The sequence below is a fragment of the Pimephales promelas genome, chromosome 3 (assembly GCF_988280905.1).
Source record: "Pimephales promelas chromosome 3, fPimPro1.hap1.1, whole genome shotgun sequence".
Taxonomy (NCBI): Eukaryota; Metazoa; Chordata; class Actinopteri; order Cypriniformes; family Leuciscidae; genus Pimephales; species Pimephales promelas.
The window spans coordinates 20,845,001-20,864,055 of record NC_142771.1 but is presented as its reverse complement, the minus strand read 5'-3'; the positions used below and the strand labels follow the sequence as shown (position 1 = coordinate 20,864,055).

Here is a 19,055-nt window from a genome sequence, read left to right as displayed (position 1 = left end):
ATGCTAAACATACACGAGGACTTTCTCATCTCGTACAGGCTGACAGTTGAACATCTCTCTCCAAACCAGTCTAGTCAAAATGAGAGATGAAAACTCCAAGCAAGGAATGTGCATTTCAATGTGAATCCCATTAACACACACTCATTTCATTCCTCTTCCAGTTGCTAGTCATGAAATACTGCCACTGAGCTGCATTTTTTTCTGTAAAAACGTCAGTTTCACAAATGTGCTGGTCCCAGAAAAACACATTCAGCAGGGAAGTTTTAAAGCTTTTGAACTGTAAACTGAGCAGTGTTGAGAGTAACACATTACAAAAGTAATGCATTACAACAACTTGTTACTTTTTTTGCTCTGATGCAGTTGTGCAAGCCATTACTCATCAGTTTTCCGTAATATTTTACTCAGTACATGTTCAGTATTACATCTGAACATGTAATACTGAACATGAAAGTGATAGAATTACATCACTTTTAGCCCAAAATTTTACTGTTCGAGAAAAAGAAAAAAACAGTGAGACTTTAATGAATCATGTTATTACCCGTTCGTGGTCAGTCAATATAACCACGTGTGGTGTCCAAGTTTGTAAATAAAGACTAAATGATAGTCTTTGCTGATATGATAGTCTTTGCTAGAGCTGATATTTGTAGTGATTTTTTTTTTTCATTCTTTCCTCTTGCTGGTGTACCTTTGTATTTTGCGATAGTCCAGTGAAAGAGTGTTCAGGACTGGTTTTAGAGTGCCTTTGACTTGGCCTATGCTCACGCTGGCCAGTGGAAAAGCAGCTAATGGGTGAAGAAGATGGCAGAAAACTGTACATTCGCAAGATGGACGCATGCGGATTACTTCCGAGTTTGTCAGAGATAGGACAAGAACGTCAAATTTTAGAATGTTAAGTTATACTTCTGTAGTAATTTGTGAAACTCAAATGTAATACAGGAGTAATGTAACGATTCACAATTCTGAGACAGTAATATTGTATTGTAAGGTAAAGAATTACTTGGGAGTAATAACAGTAACAAGTAATCTATAAATGTATAACAGGTTGGAAGTAACTTGAAACACTGAAACTGAGTAAATTAGAAAGCCTTTCTAATAGATCTCCATTTGTGTTATGACAGCATCAATTTAAATATTGTACTACTTCCAGCCAAATGCAAGTGTCAATCACAACACAATTGGCAGAACAATTGTTTTCACTTGCGGTGTGCATCACATGTTGAGATTCTTTTGCTCCCGTGTTAACTGAGAACATAGCGTGTTAAGCATTAAGAAAGCAAAGCACACATACAACTTATCCTCCACTGTTTATTTGTTGGTGACTTTACATGTTTAGAAAAAGAACCCAAGGATTTTTCCTCCTGTGTGTTTCCGTCTGGCCTCCTCGTGGTCCATGATGCCAGCTGAGGTTGTCAAAACAATGAATCTGCAAAGAATAAAAAGAGACAAAAAACATTAGTAGGCTATCCAAGATGGTGCTGCCCTTTGAATACATTTCTCCCCTGGGCAGATGTTTAGATGATTCTGCACTGCATCACTGACATTTGCAAGATCTTAAATGTAAACAAAGCAATGAAAAGGGATCGTTTGTGACAAATTTAGGCAAATTTGGCCAAAACAAACCTTTGGTTGTTCAAGAAGACAATTCAGTTATAAATGAACAAAACAAAAGTTCAAATCAAACATGACTATGAATGGTTGACCAATGCAGATATTTTTTTAATGGCTAACATAAGTCAAAAGCCAATATACTGACATGCTGACGTAAAAAAAAAAGAAGAATAATAATTTTTTTTTTAAACATTCAACATGTTTTTTATTTAGAACTTCAAATGTATAACTCAATTAGTTGGTGTATAGTTTTCGCATTTGCCTCGTAAAGTGCTTAAAAGTGCAAGATGTGTTCTCCTCAGTGCAGAACTTTAATTTCATAGGCATATTCTCTTTCTGTAAATGTTAGAAAGTCTTGCAAATTTCCATTTTGCTGTCAGAAGTGGACAAGCCTTATGTTAGTCTCTGCTAGGGCTGAAATGATTCCTCGAGTTACTCGATTACAAAAATTCCTCGAGGCAAAAAATCTGCCTCGAAGCCTCGTTAAATTCCTATGACGAGCACTTTACGCGCATGCAGGGATCTGATTGTTTTACACGGACCGTTATTCAGGAAGCACACCATAGCGCATGATACATTTGACTTCATAAATGTCAGAGAATGTCTAAAGTTTGGGATCATTATATTTTTATAAAGGGAGAGAACAAGATGCAATGTGTCTGCAAAGTATACCTGGCAGGGCTGCCAACTCTCACGCATTCAGCATGAGACTTGCGCAATTTGATTTCTCACGCTTAAGTGTCAATCCCTTCGGTCAAATGCCTGAAAGATGAGTTCGTCTATAGATCTACCTGTTGAGCCACTCGTGATCGACTAGTTTTACCGCCGCATATTAATTCTTAAGTTAAAATATCCTGTAATCTAGTGCGAGCGCGCATGCGAGATGTTGAGCTCCTAACCGCGGCTCGCGCAGGACGGCAGAGAGGTAAGCGAGCGCGTGCACCCATGTCTCTCTCACGCGCCAGTCAGACCAATTGCGGCAATTCATCATATGCTTAAACTTTTATGTAGCCACACAACAAAAATTTCAGCATACATTCACCGGGACGTGATGGGGGAACAAATATTGTGAGACACACACACACACTCTGATGTTTGTCTTGAGATTACAGTTGAAAAAGTCTGATTCTTATTTATAATTGTTTTATTTCCATTTTTTTTTTTTATAAATTGTACACATTTGTGTACCTGTTTGGGTTGATATTTTATATTAATTTATTTTAGTTTCCAGGTGAGTAATTTGCAGAAGGTGCAATACTTTTTTTGTAATGTTGTATTAAGAAGACAAAACTAAGGCCAAATGGGCTTTACTATTTAAGTTTGTATTCAAAGTTGTATTCAAAGCCCTAGTCTCTGCTAAACTTCAAACTACAGTGAACGAGCGTCACCACAGTCATACGCAACAAACTGATGAAGCGCAATAGAATTGGAGTCCAAATAAGTGTATTCTTATGACATCATACATTAGGGGTGCAAAACTGTCCACATCGTGATGCAGTAATAGACTACTCGATTATAGAGTACTGACGTTTCTCCAGCAGTATTTGTTATCTCTACTCTCGTAATCTCTTCTCCAGTAGCGATTCCTCAAAAACAATTCCACAACAAACCCACGTGTCTGACAAAGACCGATAACACGAAATTTAAAACTGATTGGCATGTTGGTCTATTTTGTAGTCAAAATAAGGAACTACAACCACGAAAAAAAAAAATAATAATAATAAAAAACATTCCAAAGCGCTGCGGGAGCATTTCAATGACATTTACATGGACGTAGGAAAATTAAGACCTGTTAAAAATTAATTAAGACCTAGAACACAATACTTCAGTAAATTTAAGACTTAAGGCCTTAAATTGTGATTTTGAAATTTTAGACTTTTTAGGACCCCGCGGAAACCCGGTGTTAAATAATAACCGTCACACCCAGTAGTGCATATTTACATAGATGACCATTTGAAACATTGTGGTTTTTTTATACACAGCAAAATTAGCATGTATTTGACAAATTTCTAAACTGTCAGCAAGCCGACCATCTAGATAGCACGGAAAATGTTTAAACGCTTATCAACGAATGTCACCACATCAATATTTCCCTAAGAAATAGGCAAGAATGAAACTGATGTCCTTCGTGATTACTGTTCTTTCCTACACATAGCATTGAACTTGAACTCAATCATGACTTCACATGCCATCAGAAATGTTCTACTTGTCACTTCAGAAGTCAGCACAAGTCTGCTCTGATGCAAATGAAAGTCACAGAGCCTGATACTAGGTTATTATTATACTGTATTAAATTTATAGCTCAAGTTTACTTTGTGAAAACTACATTCAATTATCTTAAAAATCCAATCAAATCATCAGGGAAAAGTGCAAATGCTGCAACTAAGAATAACAATATTAATGTGACAGCGCAAAAAAGGGAATAGTTTTCATCTACCATTTTGATATTTCATAAATCTATGCCTCACTACATTTGGATTTAACAAACAGACCAGTTTGTCAGATATTCAAATTCAAGGATTATTAACCAAAGTTACGAATTTAATTTGAGTGCAAAAATGGAATAACGCATTAAAACATTTGCAAAAAGCACCAAAGTTTCCATACAGCGAGTCGAAGAGTGCAAAATCGTCACTTTGATAAACTGGTACTAAATATCACTAAGACAAATGGAAGGTGCTGATATAGTTGCCAATTAATTTCATTTAGCCTATCATTTTCTTTATTACCTGCGCCTCAGAGCGCACGGATGAAACAAATGTGGTCATGTTGGTCTTGATGCAGGTCATTATGCCGAACCACTTAGACAAATTTACTCAAGACATTTCAGAACTAAAACAGCATTTGAGATTGGTCCACTGGCTGATCCAGTTATGCCATCCCACTGCAGTCACATAACATTTGATGCATATTGGATTTATTTTGTAGATGTTTTCATTGTAGTTTATGCAAATGATTTCTTGTTGAATAATTTATCTGACTCAATTTCACAAACGTCTTTTATGCACATAAAATTAAGTGGATGGACACAGCCTAAAGCTAATATAAAACAGTAAAATGCTAAAAAGAAAAAAAAACTAAGCATTTACTCACCCAAACTGTCTGGATGGGAGAAGGTTGTTCTGCCACTTCTCCAAATCCTTCAACTGCACATCGAACCGAGGGCTGATAACGCCACACTGCATTACAGATAAAAAGTACTATAACTCCTACTTCATTTACATAAAACACCAGTAGCAAGAGGTAGAGGGCATCAGTAAGTAAAATGAACCCACTTATGTGATAGAGAACCTTCAGAACTAATTCAATGAGGCTCGTCATTATATAAAAATCTCTTTTAAATTTTAAAACCAGCTGTGGGATCTTATACCATATTGCTTAAATAAAGTAACCGTGACAACGCAAAATACACATTTACCTAGTTGCGGCCCATTTCATTTGGCAGAACCCATTGACATAGTGCCTACATGTCAGGGACTATAACGTCTTAGAGAAAGAGGCAATTCAATTCACATAAAATTTACGAAAAATTACTTTAATACTTTCAATTGATTTAATAGAACCAATAAATAGGGTTGGTTACTGAACTCTGTACTTTTAAAGGCACTGACCAAATTACATTGGTACTACCGAGTCACATTAAATCAATCAGTGCCAAATTTCAGTACCTGAGAACATATCTGGGCGAGAGAATAAGAGTATTTAAATACGAATCCTGCATGTTCTGCGTGTCTCTGTGTGATTGAATGGCGCAGACATGCCATTTCATTTAACACACATACACTGAAGCAAGCTCGGCTGTTTTCAGCCTCTGCAATCTCACAATATGGATGCATGAAAATCTCCAGAGACACTCAGCATCTTACGGTTTCATTTAAGAAAAACTATCGTCATATAAAACACACGGAAACTCAACGGTCTTCACAGCAACCATTTCATGGGATTTTTTTCTATTAATAAATTGGTTGTTTTTATGAATATACAAAAATCACATACAATGGCAGACAGCAACCAAGGCAGCTCTGGCATGGTGTCAATAACACTTCCATAAGCGTAAAGAAACAGTTATTTATAGAAGTAAACATGCCTAAAGTGCCAAAAAAAAGGTACTGCTGGGTACCAGCACCGAATTTCATGTACCGGTTAACGGTACCAGTAGATGGTGATACTCCACGCAAGTTGTTAATAAACATAAAACACAGTACAAGTCTCTCATACTTAATGGTGTAATTCTAGACTTTTTTGTGACCATGTAGTGAAGGTTTATTAAAACACACTTACCTTGTTCAGCCTCCCTGTGAGATTGACAACAATTTTCCCGGCTCTGTGATCATCAATGATCTCAAATTCTCCAATGTAACCTGCAAAGATCACAACCAGCTTGAACAGCTTGTTTCATAAGATATAACATCAGAATCTACTTTACAAGACACTGAAAGGCAAGACACATGAATTCACTCACCATGCTTCATCATCACAGTAAGAAAGCGCACTATAACTTTAGAGCAGGGCCTGATGAGAACCTGGCGTTTCCCACGTTTCTCAGCATTGTTGATGCTTTTCAGCGCATCAGCGAGAACGTTCATGCGCACCATGATGCCTGTGGAGACCAAAAAAAAAAGTGTCATTTATCCGATATTCAGTTAAAGTATCCATTAGCCTCATAGCCACAGTCACAAGCCAAACCTCTACTTTAAAAACCAGGTACACATTGACAAAGCAGATTAAAGACAAAACGACCATTTTCGGTTTGTTATATAGTTAAGTTATACGAATACCGTGTGCAATTTTCTCCGACACTATGCATAACGCTTTGGTAGTGGGTGAATTAGCTAGCAAATTACGCTACCTTCGTTTGTATTCACAATAAACCTTTCTACTTATATAAAGCATACATTTGTGATTAGAAACAAGGCATCGGACTGCTTGAGGACTTTGGTTTGACTTGGGTTATTGGTGTCTGTCCCCCAGAAACATGGGCAGATGCGCTACTGAATGGTGGAGGACGGCGAATCATGAATATCTGGGAAATATATGCGTTTATATTGCCATGATTGACCAAATGACTCAAAAACCTGGCTTTTAGGCTGCTCATAAACACATATTTCAGTCTAGCTGTTGCTGATACACAACGATGTCCGTGATTTTAAAAAGATTATTCAAGCATTGAAGGAATCCTGAACCTTACCAGTTCTGCAATATGGCGGAAAGAGGAAGGAAGAGAGGCGCGCGGTGCAATTTGGGAAAACATGTACTCTCGCGAGAGCACAAAAGGACTGTCTAAACGGTACTGCCCCCTAACTGTTTGGAGAGCCTCTTTGACATACGCGTTAACTGAACAGAATATTTTCATAATTTTCTTGTTTTTTATCATCTCCCAAATTTGTAGTCTTCTTGAGGGAATTTAAACTGTATATAAAATCCTTAAACACTTTGAAAGGTCCTAAGGCACAAAAAATATATGATACCCTAAAACTCTTCCCAACTGAGATTAATGGATGAACAAAGACTGCATTCACCCCTTATTTGTCTTGTATGTTATATCATAATTGTTACCATTTATTTATTTATTCTTTATGTTTATTTTCCTTACAAATATCCTTTTTTGTACTTGGATTTATTTTCGTGTTTTATTAAGTGCTGCTCCCTCTGGCTAAATTTTCTTTGTACTCTAATAAGAAAAGAAAGTTATGCAGACATGTTTGTAAATCTTGAGATTGCAATAAAAAAAATTTAAAAAAAAAAAAATAATATTAATAATAATTTTCTTGTTTGCTTTTTCTCTTCATAGTCAACACTTACTGCAATCTTATATGCACTAGACTAGTATTCAGCTTTTTTTTAGAAAATGGTCTGTACTATTAATGTTCTGCTATCTAAGCGTCTTAATACAGATCAAAAATTTACACCTTTTTACACCAGAATGTGCAAAATGTTAATAATTTTAACAAGAGGGATCATACTAAATCCATATTATTTTATTTAGTACTGTCCTGGATAAGATTTTTACTTAAAAGGTGTTTATATATAGTCCACAACACAAAAAAATAGCTGAATTTATTAAAAATGACCCATGTTTTTACATGCCCTTAATTCTTAAAGCTATGTGTCGTTCCATTATTCATGGCTGTTTTTTATTTTTATTTTTTATGGCTACTTCCAGCAGGATAATGCACCTTGTCACAAATCTCAAATAATTTCAAATTGGTTTCTTGAGCATGGCTGTTCTAGACATGAGTTCACTGTACTAAAATGGCCCCCACAGTCACTAGATCGCAACCTAATGGCATCGTTGGGATGTGGGGAACAGGCTCATCATGCCCTGGATGTGTATTCCACAAATATCCATCAACTGCAAGACGCTATCCTACCATCAATATAGGCCAACATTTCTAAATAATGCAAGGGGAAAGGGGGTCTAACACAGTATTAGTATGGTGTTCCTAATAATCATTTAGGTGAGTGTATATGAATTTAAAAAATGCCCATGAAAATAAATAGTTACCCTTCTGAATTTGACAAATTGATTGCAGCAATACTTTAAATGTTATTTATTTTTTGCCCTGACATTTTCTATGGTCCTATTTTCCCACCATCTACTAGAGGTTGGAAAAACAAAACAAAGAATAAAAACAGACCAAACATAATTCATGCACATTGTTTATTCTGTTGGTATAGATAATTTCAAATAATACTTTATAATCTCAACAGACTGTGCTTTTATTTTGTATAGCAGTGCAAAAGCTTAAAGGTAAAAAAAAATGTTAATGAGTAAGCATTGTTTGTGCCATACACTCTTTGATAGAAGGCTTTAAGTGCCACAGAGTAGACCACAAATCTGTCTTGTCAGAGTCTATGTTGCATGTCCATTTTGCTGGTTCTTCAGTAAGAGATCCATGTAAGCGCCATCGATCAGATCATCCTGCTTCACTCCAAGCTCCAGCATTAGCTGGTTTGCGATGGTCACTCCTTCTTCTCTGCTCTGGTGTTCTTTCATCACCACCTCAAGCTCCATGAAGTCCCCCAGGCCCTCTACAGAATCAACATGCACCCTGGTCTGCCCCACCATGTACAGCCTCCTCTCCTTCTTCACCTGCCCCACTTGCCCCAGTGCATCCGTCAGAACCTTGACAAGCCCCTGTGGGTCGCTGGTAGGGGTTATGGAGTAGTTGGACAGCTTGGGTCCTTCTGTATCTGGCCTCTCATAGAAGATCAACTGTCCTGTCCCATCCTGGAAGTCCCTGAGTTTCAGCCGTCCTGCAGGCACTTTGAAAAACGTGTCCTGCTGACGGATCACAGTCCCATCTGTACCGCTCAGCTCCTTTGCACGCTGCGTGAGGTAACGCAGGTCACGCAAAACTGCTTTTATTTCTACATTTGACGGCATGTTCACAAAAAAATGCTTTTAACAATAGCAGTGCGCTCAGAAGATCCAGAAGCTCTTATTGCTTTGGCGCGCTTACCCACACAACCTTAAAGCGCATGTGTGGTAGTTGGTGACGCTATTGATTCCTCCAAGTGATTCGAGTCTTTTGAATCAGTTCACGAAAAATAACAAATCCGGAACATTATGTCACAGTAGATTCCTCCATTTGGTCAGGCTTGGGAACTATAAAAAAAGACAATAATAATAGCCTAAATAAAATTAATTATGTGGTCATCAGTAGTCATTCTTCCCTTCCATTTCTCACCTTGTTACATTAATAAGATAGACCAAATAAACATAAATTGATCCGAAAATGAACACGTTTTGTTCATTGGATGAGCGTATATGTTAACTATGTTCATAAAATTATATGTTTTGTGCTATAATCAGTCTTTGAAGGTAGGATGAAAATATGAGCTCAGAGGGTGACGTGAACGATTCATTCATTTACAAGATTCATCCAAAAAACGCCACTACTGCGCATGCGTTCACAAGTAGAGCTTTTCACTGCTGTGTCTGAAGTCAAATGTCGCGTAGAACACAAATGGATTTCTAAACAAAATATTTACACGACTTTAATGCATTGACATCTTTAGGACAGCTGTCATTATTTAGCTTTCGGAATAGCACGTAATCCGTAGTGTCGCTAGTGTTCTTGCTTTGCCTGTAATATGTTTACATCCCAGACCTCTTCCTTCCAGGAGTCCATAGACGTGGATGAAAGGGATGTAGACTTCGACAACGAAGAGATCGCCGGATTCAGCCAGAAGATACAACAGATTAATTGCTACTATGCAATATACTACTACCAAAACACAAGGTACAGTGGTTTTACTTACTAACATTCGTCATGAGATAGTGATTTTGTGTCTGGTGTTCCAACTGCAGAATGCTTTGCAAAATGCTACTTTGTTTTAGAAATATTTTGTCATTTTATGCCTCATATTAAAGAGTATTTGAGATTTATGCATTTGTTGTTTGCTTCTTTTCTACGTGTATGAGTTAAAATTCCCTATTTTTGTGCTTATGAATTAAGAGTTGAATGACATGAAGAGCAATGTTTTACATTGGCAGCATAGTTCATAATCGTGAGTTAGTCTTATGAAGTCATATGACTGTATGGATGAGTTATACACAGTAAGACATTGTAAAACACCACACATGAACATGTAGGCCATTTATAACCTGGGAGGTCTCAACATAATGCTTATGAAGTATTAAATGCATTATCAAACTACCCAGATCTGAGGCTTCTGGAGAGAGTGTGGCCTGGAGCCAGAGGAGATCAGACTCAACAACAAGTCAGGATGACTTTAGGTAAAGAGGGGTCCGTCATCTCTCAGTCATCGCAGTCCAGTGGCTTTCAATGTTGTGGTGGAAGAAAAATCATGGCTTTAGTCAAAAAATGCACACAGGATTTTGTGCCTTGCTTTTCATCATGTTGACTTGCTCATCTCATTCATAACCATTGAACTAATCTGTCTAGCGGCTTTGTCTGTCCGCTTGTTCACTTTGCCTTTCCTTGTTGATGTTATAGTTTTTTCAAATTTTTTACACACCTTTTTTCACTCTTAAAGTCTCACCCTGCTGGATGACAGCTTGCCATCCAATGCGGAACCAGAACTACGAAGCTACATCTCCCGCAGGCTGAGCAAGGGCGCTTTGCTGGGGGGTATGGGTAACATTGCCACCGTGGAACTAAGGTACATCGTATCAGTGTTGTTATTGTTAACTAACACTTTAAAAAAAAAATTTTTATTAAAGCTGCAATCCATAGCTTTTTTGGGGGATAAAACATTATCCAAAACACATATTTGATAAAATGCATAACCAGCCAGTGTTCAAAACTTTCTGCTTGGCTTGCCATAGCTCAACTCAAAGCGGTAAGCTTGTAATAATGTTTTTAATTCCAGTCGTACTGGTGGATTTCCATGGGAGATTCAAGCATGTCTTTGCATCATTACGTCTCATCTGTACATATAAAGAAGGAGTCTCGGCTAGTGTGAGCTATAATGCGAGGTTGTGAGGCTGCTGGACTGTAACCGGACCATGCTAAAACAAGGATACATATTGGAAGGACATTTTGTCCTTGACATTACGCAATGCTGATGTTGTCAACATTAACAATTTGAGAACAAAGTATAATTTGCACGGTTTTGCGTGATATTATTACTTATAATTATCTGTGATTCTGAATGCCAGTATCCACACCGGCGCGGTGACTGACAGCCACACACTCTCCTCAAACATCGTGTTCATCCGCGCTGTGCCGTGTCGAGGGTGTTGAAGTACAACTCACGTAAAGTTGATAATTCCGTTTCCGTGAATGACTGCAATTGCAGATTTCAAACAGAGATGGCGACAAAGAGGAAAAACGCCAGACTGCAGCTTTAATTGTAATGAAGATGAAATAAAATATATGTTAAACTTTAACTTTTAAAACGTAGAAATGTTAAATGAATTTTAAATGAAAATTAGAAATATTTCTTTGGCCACTAACTGAAATAAGATGAAGTACTAAAATTACTAGATTTTAATTATCCCTCATTGCACAAATAAATATCCAGAACCATACCCCATTGTCATTTAGTATATCACCATGTATTTTCTTTCTTAACTGATTCAATGATTGTTGGTCTTCAAGCATCCCTGAGCAAGCGGTGGGCTGTTACTGCTGTCTTCTGGAGCAAGAGAAATCTCCGGAACAGCCTGAGGCCGATGGCAACGGCTGGGTGGTGTGTCTTCTCGGAGGATCAGAGAAGGGCCTGAATCTATATCCTCAAATCAAAAATGACTGACCATGGCATGAAGTAGCCATGAAACAGAAGTTTTAATAGTCTTTTCTTTTCCATTGTTCCGTATATCCAAGTGAAACGGCTTCTTGAACAAGTAGAACAATTTGGAATTGATTGTATGGTTGTAGTTTGCTATGATGCCATGTGATTGTCCTGTCCTTGCGCCAGTAAACACAGAGAAGAGGTGGCACTGTAATTTGAGGGAGGGGAAGTTGTTTTGATTACAGATTATGAGGGCACATGAATAAAATTAAAAAAGGATATGCATGCACAGATAAATCATTTATATTAACAAAACTGCGATGTTCCATAAAAAGAACTGTACATTTTAATTTCATGGTGACTTTAAACTGAAGAAAGAAAAACAGCATTGTGCAATGAAGTTTTACGATTGCATTCAAATACTGTTTTCTCTTAATAGAATAATTTATGTTACTTAACCATACAAACATTCAGAATTGAGCTGGACAAGTACGTCCAGGGTCTGCAGGGCTGTTTGACTCCAGAGGTGAGTGTCAACAATGTTGAAATTGGTCTATTTTGTTGAAACACTGCACACTGCCTTTGATATTCATTTGCTGTAAACATTGTTGGGAACCTCTTGTTACAGATGCTTAACTTGGAGACAGATGTCAGGCCCTACCTGAACCAGTGGTATGAAGAGTCAGTAATGCACATTCACAGAGTGGTTCATCTGTTGCAGGGGAACGTCGGGTACCTTCTGCATGCTGTAAGAAACCACTGCTGTCTGGATCATATTTACATCTGAAAACAATAATATACTGTATTAAATGAACGTAACATCACATCTCTGCTACAGGCTTTGAGTCACAAGCTTGTAGAGGTCACAGGAACGGATGAGAAGACAGAAGCAGATGTAGCAAGGTAACGCAGTACTCTTGCAGTTTAATTACTGATAGTTACAGCAGCTTGATCAATTGTGTTGATTAGATTCATCAAAGCAGCAAGCCTGCAGGGTCTAGTCCAGGAAGACACCACTACAGCCTCCCTCTGTAAGGCCATGTCAGAGGACTCTCACACCAAACTGATAATCAACTTCTCAACCAGCCCTCCCACACTAACCAATGAAGGTCAGCAGGAGCATCGTCATCATAAGCCAGTCATCTACAGGCTTTCTCCTTTCATGTTATTTTGGTAATGTTGTGTTGTTATTTTAACCTCTGCAGTCAGTAACCGGTTCTGTGACGACTGGATCCAAGCCTTCCTCAATGCTTCTGAGCGCTTTAACCCTTTCCTCCTCCGTCAGATCCTGGAGAACTTTAAACTTAAGGTTAATGTGGTGTTCACTCATTTATGTTTGCTCAATGTACTTGATTAAAATGTAATAATACATATTTATTAACAAATTCATAATACAGAAGTTTATTTAAAATACATTTGTGTTAGGAGCACATCAATAATTTTCAATGGCTTTAACAAAAAATTGCTGAAAAGGTTAGACTTAGCATGCTAACATGCTATTGGTTGCAAATAGTTAAAGGGATAGTCCACCCAAATTGATAATTCTGTCATCATATACGCACCCTCATGTCATTCCAAAACCTTTCTTCTCCTGAACACAAAAGAAAATATTTTGAAGAATGTTGATAACAAAACCTCAGTTCCCATTGAAACTTTTTTTTTTTTGTCCGGTGGTGGTATCCAAAACCGCCTGGTAACCAACTTTTCTTCAAAATATCTTTAGTGTTCCCCGGACGAAAGGAAGTCATATACAGGGTGAGTAAATGACAGAATTTTTTGGGGGGGACTATCCCTTTAAATGCAGGAGATTTATTTGAGTTATTCTAACTTGATTTGGGTCAAAGAATAGTTTTTAAATGATACATCGCTAACCGTAACACTCTTCTGGTATTGTTCCGTCTCAATTGAAAACTGCTGTGATAACTCCTATAGTTAAGAAACTGGGGGCTGAATCAAGTAACTTTGATTATTTTCCCATTTCATTCAATTTTTTTTCCCAACTATTTTGAAATTTCAACTATTGGAAAGGTTTGTAGCAGCCCAAGTCCATAATCATCTTTCTCAAAATGGACTGTGGAAGCAATTTCAATCTGGTTTTCGTCCTTTCATAGTGTTGATGCCGCATTAGTTAAAGATCTTTAATGACTTATTGTTTGCTGCTGACCCAGGACTTTTATCTATATTAATTCTGCCCGATTTAAGTTCAGCATTTGATACTATCTCACTCAGCATTTTGTTAGACAGATTGGAGTCTGTTGGAATTATTGGTACCCCCTTGACTTGGTTTTGATCGTACTTTACGGGTCATTCTTGATTTGTACAGTTGAAGCAGTTTAGCTCAAAGACTTTGTATGTGAATACAGGTGTCCCACAGGGCTCAGTATTGGGTCCTCTTTTATTTATTATTTATCTTTTACCCTTTGGTAATATTTTTAGAAAATTTAGTATTTAATTTCACTGCCTATGACACCCAACTTTACCTGTCCTCCAAACCTTCCTCTGTTCTTTCAGATTGTTTAGCAGATATTAAAAAATGGTTTACTTCAAATCTTAAACTTAACCACGTTAAGTTAGCCACGTTCATCTGTGCATATTGACAACTTACTAGTGTCTGTATCTTAACAAGGTAAAAGTCTGAGGGTCATCCTTGACAGTACTCTCTCATTCGAAGCAAACATAAACAGTATAATTCGCAGTGTTTCCGCTACATTCATTCTCCCGTGGCGGGCCGCCACACTTAAAATCCTCCCGCCACGGCTGCAGCTTCTCAGTGACGTCCGATATTCTGCATAGTATTGTGTTATTTTGTTAAGCCCCACTAATGGCATAAAAAACTTTGTAAAGCACAATCAAGTTTTCACCCTATATTCCAAGACTTCTAAAGTCATTGCATAATGTGTAATTTTAGTCGCTAAGTTAAAGTTAACGGAAAAGTCATCTTGCCTCAGTCATTCTCCATTCAGCATTCACACAGCGTGTCGCGTTCGTTTGCGACAGTAACACGACGACACTCTCTTCAAGATCAATATTCCAATTATTATAGGCCTACTTTGTTTGTAGATAAAGCATAAAGGTCTATGGTTTGCATAAAATGACTTTATCTTGCTGGAGTGGAGTTTATTGCCCTTTCTAAATCATATTCCCTTCTCCCGGGTCAGGTGTATGCGAGATTACAGCATGGAGTCGAGAGAGTGCTATTGTTCTTCATGCGCACTGAAATTTAAAACTGTTAAAAGAAAAGGCTCAAAAAACTGTTGCATATAGAATACACTAAGCATTAGTGCTGCACGATTAATCATATCGCAATCGTAATAGCGATCTCAAACCTATGCAATTATATAACGCAAAATGCCGCGATTTTATATGAAATAAACAAATTAGGGCTATTAACGCAGCATCTCTTCATTTTTGTCATCCTTTGACTAGTGTTACACGATCCCGCTCTTATTCGTGCAAATGCCTTTTCGCATTTTGCACGACAAGAAGTGAAAAGCTGCCTGTGAATGCCCTAAATGAGACTCGCAGAGAGACGCGCGTCGCGCGCCATAATGCGCATGCACTGACCGCGTGCCACAATACAGTTCTCTTTCGAGCTTGAACGAACAGTAACACACACACATGCACTGACCGCGTGCCACAATACAGTTCTCTTTCGAGCTTGAACGAACAGTAACACACACACATGCACTGACCGCGTGCCACAATACAGTTCTCTTTCGAGCTTGAACGAACAGTAACACACACAATTATGCCAAAATGTCGTTTTGTCGAATATCTTCATAACATAAGAAAAGTCTTATGGACGAAAAGAGTTGTGCTATGAGCCGCATGTGAGATCCGCGTCTCGGCAACGGGTTCTCTTAAAGGGCCAGCAGCGAATAAAGCGTTCTGTCAGTAAAGTTAAAAGAACAAAGGGAAATTAGAAAATTACTCACTGATCTTGACTAAAGAACTTTTGTAGCTTTAATAAGGATTATTCTATATAATTTATAATTCATGCAGCGCAGACTGTTTGATAACTTTATTCAATTTCTGTATCCTACCTGTTAAGATGGATATTATGGGTTTATGTGGGGATTGTTTAAAGTTCACTTAATTTAAAAGCTGTTGTATTTTTTTAAGCCTAATAATGTTTTTTTTTTTAAGTTGATAGCTTTCAATTGTAATGGAATCACTGTAATGTTGGTTTGGTTGATGGTTTATTGATCAGGTGTTATCAATCATTTAGTTGTTGTTTTTAGTTTGATTTGAGAAATAAACATTAATCTGTGTGTGCATTTTACTTTAGAACCAAGCAAGTTGGACTCATGAAACCATTTTATTATATCGGAATCGCATATCACAACTGCAATATTGACCTCAATAATGGCAATGACATTTACCCCAAATCGTCCAGCCCTACTAAGCATAGATTATAGATATAATCCCTTCGCTATGTTCTTTTCAATGTGAGGCGTTGCTGCTGTGACTTGGTGTTGCTTCAAGTGCATCATTCTGCACACGGGATGCGCATGATCGATTATAATACTTTGGGGAGACAAGGGGGCGTGGCCTATGGGAATATCACTCGTGATATATATGGAGCCTTATTTATGGAGCCTGCTGCCACAAGATGTGTGAAACAGTGAAAGTCTTCGTGTTTTAAATCTCACCTTAAGACCCATATTTTTCTGCAGGCTTTTCATTTTTAAACTGGTATCCGGGCTATAATAATGAGTATTTGTTTATTGTTAATTGTTTTGTGTTTTTAAGGTGTCCTGTAAAAAAGTGTCATGTAAGGAGCCTTTAAATAAAATGCATAATAATAAAAAAGTACTGTATAAACTTAAATTTAAAAAGTATAAAGTATTAACTAATAATAATTACTAATCAGCTAAATTATTAAATTTACAAAAAAATCCAACCTGATTTAAGAGTGATCCTATTCAGAAATGGTAATCACATCATTATGGCTGTCCTCAACGTGCACATTCTTTCTCTATGCAGGCCATCCAAGACATGAACAACTTGAAGCGCTTCATCCGTCAGGCTGAAATGAGCCACTACGCTCTGTTCCGCTGCTGTCTGTTCCTGCAAAGCTGTGGAAACGGGGATGTGCTGCTGCAGAACGCACGTGCCGAGCACAGCAGCTTTCCCGAGGCCTGTGGAATCATAAACGTGCTGGAGGAGTTCCTCGGTGAGCAGGCGCAGGGCACGTTGTACTGACACCTCCCCGTCTGCAGGGGGCACAGTGTTTCATACACTTAGAGCACCTTGAAAGGAGTTACCCCTGAATTGGCTTTATGCACTGCTGCACTACTTCCTGAACTTAAGCCAGCTCCTTTGTTTCCTGTCTCCCATTATTAGACAAATTGATTAGTTCAGGTGTGCCTAACCTCAGTAGTCACAGCAACAATAATCAGACACACCTGAATTAATCAAGCTTGGCCAATAATGGCAGACAGGAAACAAAGGAGCTGGCTTAAGTTCAGGAAGTAGTGCAGCTGTGCATAAAGCCAATTGCTATTCAGCCCCCATAATCATAGCAGTGTGGTCTGCATTTTGGGCACTCACTCTAACACTAAATATAGTCCATCTTTTTTTGTGTTTTGAGGTTCAACAGCAATATTTAAAAAGGATTTTGCTATGATGTGATTCTGTATATTGTTGTGGGTGCTTAAAAATTATAATCTGAATAGACCCAATAAAATGGGCTACAAATCAATGTGATTAAGCTTTGTTTAAATGATTCTTCTTAATAATGTGTATAATGTTAACACACCAGTGTTTTAATGTGATTCTAAGTTGTAGTCTCAGCTGTGAAGCAGTCATTGTTTAGATTCTAAAAACCAGTGTTTAGCAGACTGCACTATACATTATATAATCATGAAGCTCTCCACAAGCTAATAGCCTATTATCACTCCACTCCATTTCAGTAGAAAAAATGACATTGACCTGCATAATGAATTGCCTGTTTTATAATTTTATTTTTAGGTAAGTGTATACTTTGATGGTTTTGATAATCCTTTTTGTTCTTGTTTGCTATTTCAAAACTTCTGATAATCATAAATTCAGAAATCAGATGTAAATAGAATTGTTGAAAATAACAGGTTTAAAAACATAATATACCTTAATTATTATATATATATATATATATATATATATATATATATATATATATATATATATATATAGGTGACAGATGTAAGTAGCAGTAATGTGTATAATTATGTGTGGTTCAGATTTGACATGGCTGTACTGTGAAAAAATTGTGTTGTGGAAAAAAGAAGGTTCCAAGAACATTTCATTCGTGTTAATTTGTAAATTAAAGAAATGTATAACACTGTGGATTGAGTTACTGTAACTCTTTTTACCTGCCATTGACGGAATTTCCTATATGGGGAGGCTGCAGACCTGGAGCCGGTATACAACCCTGGCAGTTTTAAGCCCCTGTTGTTCTTAATGCGTCCATTAGGAAGATAGACTGCGAAATAACATAATTAAATCAACGCTTACCGATTAATAACCCGTCCACATAGACTTGACAATTTTGTGTTTTTTGTTCATTTAAATATAAAGGTTACAATGTAGATCTACACGGATTAAAATATTCTATACTCATATAAACTGAGTAGGCTATAATATCATATATAGGCTACTCAGTTGGGCTTCACTCACCCTACAGACTATAAGTTTTGTGAATTGAAAAATTAAAAATACACATAGGATCAACTTACGACAAGTAATGATGACCTACTGCAGTCGGTCTATTCACCATATGGTTTTATATACAAGAGACTGGGTAAAATATGTTGTTGTAAATTTACATGAAGTTACATTTAGATATTAACCAAATTTAACCCAATAGACAACCGTGTACAGGATTTCCGCGGGGCATTAAAAAGCATACGCTGAGGATTTCACGCAGCCGCCATTATGAAATCGAAAGCGAGGCTCCGGTGGGGAAGAACCCCAGAAGTACAGATAAACAACAATGCCTTGGACTACCCATAGACAGTAAAAGAAAGGGACTACCCTATGGGACTACCCACTACCGCTACCAACCTGAAGCTGCTGCAGCAATGGACGAGTTTCCATTGTGCGTATTTTCAATTTGCGCATTTTGAAGGGTTATGGACACGCGGCTATAATGACACCATTAAATGAGAACTGAACTGAGCTGGATGAAGACATCAGAGTGGCTATATAGATTAATTAACTGAAATAATAACTTTTTTACAACAGAAATGATTCAACCCTGAACT

At 37.5% G+C, this 19,055-nt stretch overlaps 2 protein-coding genes across 3 annotated transcripts; one reads left to right on the top strand and one right to left on the bottom strand.

Annotated features, from left to right (window-relative positions):
• Positions 1-1,291: 1,291 nt before the first annotated feature.
• On the bottom strand, positions 1,292-6,820 carry rps15a (ribosomal protein S15a). Its single transcript, XM_039687199.2, has 5 exons — positions 6,797-6,820; positions 6,071-6,208; positions 5,890-5,969; positions 4,702-4,787; positions 1,292-1,423 (listed from the first exon to the last, which is right to left on the bottom strand). The coding sequence occupies exons 2-5, from the start codon at positions 6,201-6,203 to the stop codon at positions 1,330-1,332; spliced, it is 393 nt and encodes a 130-aa protein (XP_039543133.1). The 5' UTR covers positions 6,204-6,208; positions 6,797-6,820; the 3' UTR covers positions 1,292-1,329.
• A 2,700-nt stretch (positions 6,821-9,520) lies between these two features.
• c3h17orf75 (chromosome 3 C17orf75 homolog) lies at positions 9,521-17,520 on the top strand. 2 transcript variants are annotated; one of them, XM_089128468.1, is made up of 10 exons: positions 9,540-9,854; positions 10,277-10,351; positions 10,612-10,737; positions 11,679-11,809; positions 12,282-12,337; positions 12,440-12,559; positions 12,650-12,714; positions 12,781-12,920; positions 13,017-13,120; positions 16,798-17,520. In XM_089128468.1, the coding sequence occupies exons 1-10, from the start codon at positions 9,706-9,708 to the stop codon at positions 17,014-17,016; spliced, it is 1,185 nt and encodes a 394-aa protein (XP_088984594.1). In that variant the 5' UTR covers positions 9,540-9,705; the 3' UTR covers positions 17,017-17,520. The 2 variants fall into 2 exon arrangements, with proteins under 2 accessions (XP_088984595.1, XP_088984594.1); XM_089128469.1 differs by lacking the exon at positions 10,277-10,351 and having other exon boundaries at positions 9,521-9,854.
• Positions 17,521-19,055: the final 1,535 nt, after the last annotated feature.

Excerpts from the sequence above, each read along its gene's own strand:
- rps15a (XM_039687199.2), bottom strand. The coding sequence starts at position 6,203 with ATGGTGCGCATGAACGTTCTCGCTGATGCGCTGAAAAGCATCAACAAT. Across the intron at positions 5,970-6,070 it reads TACTGTGATGATGAAGCATG|GTTACATTGGAGAATTTGAG; the intron begins GTGAGTGAATTC and ends TGATCTTTGCAG. Across the intron at positions 1,424-4,701 it reads CTCCCATCCAGACAGTTTGG|ATTCATTGTTTTGACAACCT; the intron begins GTGAGTAAATGC and ends TATTCTTTGCAG.
- c3h17orf75 (XM_089128468.1), top strand. The coding sequence starts at position 9,706 with ATGTTTACATCCCAGACCTCTTCCTTCCAGGAGTCCATAGACGTGGAT. Across the intron at positions 9,855-10,276 it reads TACTACTACCAAAACACAAG|ATCTGAGGCTTCTGGAGAGA; the intron begins GTACAGTGGTTT and ends CAAACTACCCAG. Across the intron at positions 12,338-12,439 it reads AGGGCTGTTTGACTCCAGAG|ATGCTTAACTTGGAGACAGA; the intron begins GTGAGTGTCAAC and ends CTCTTGTTACAG.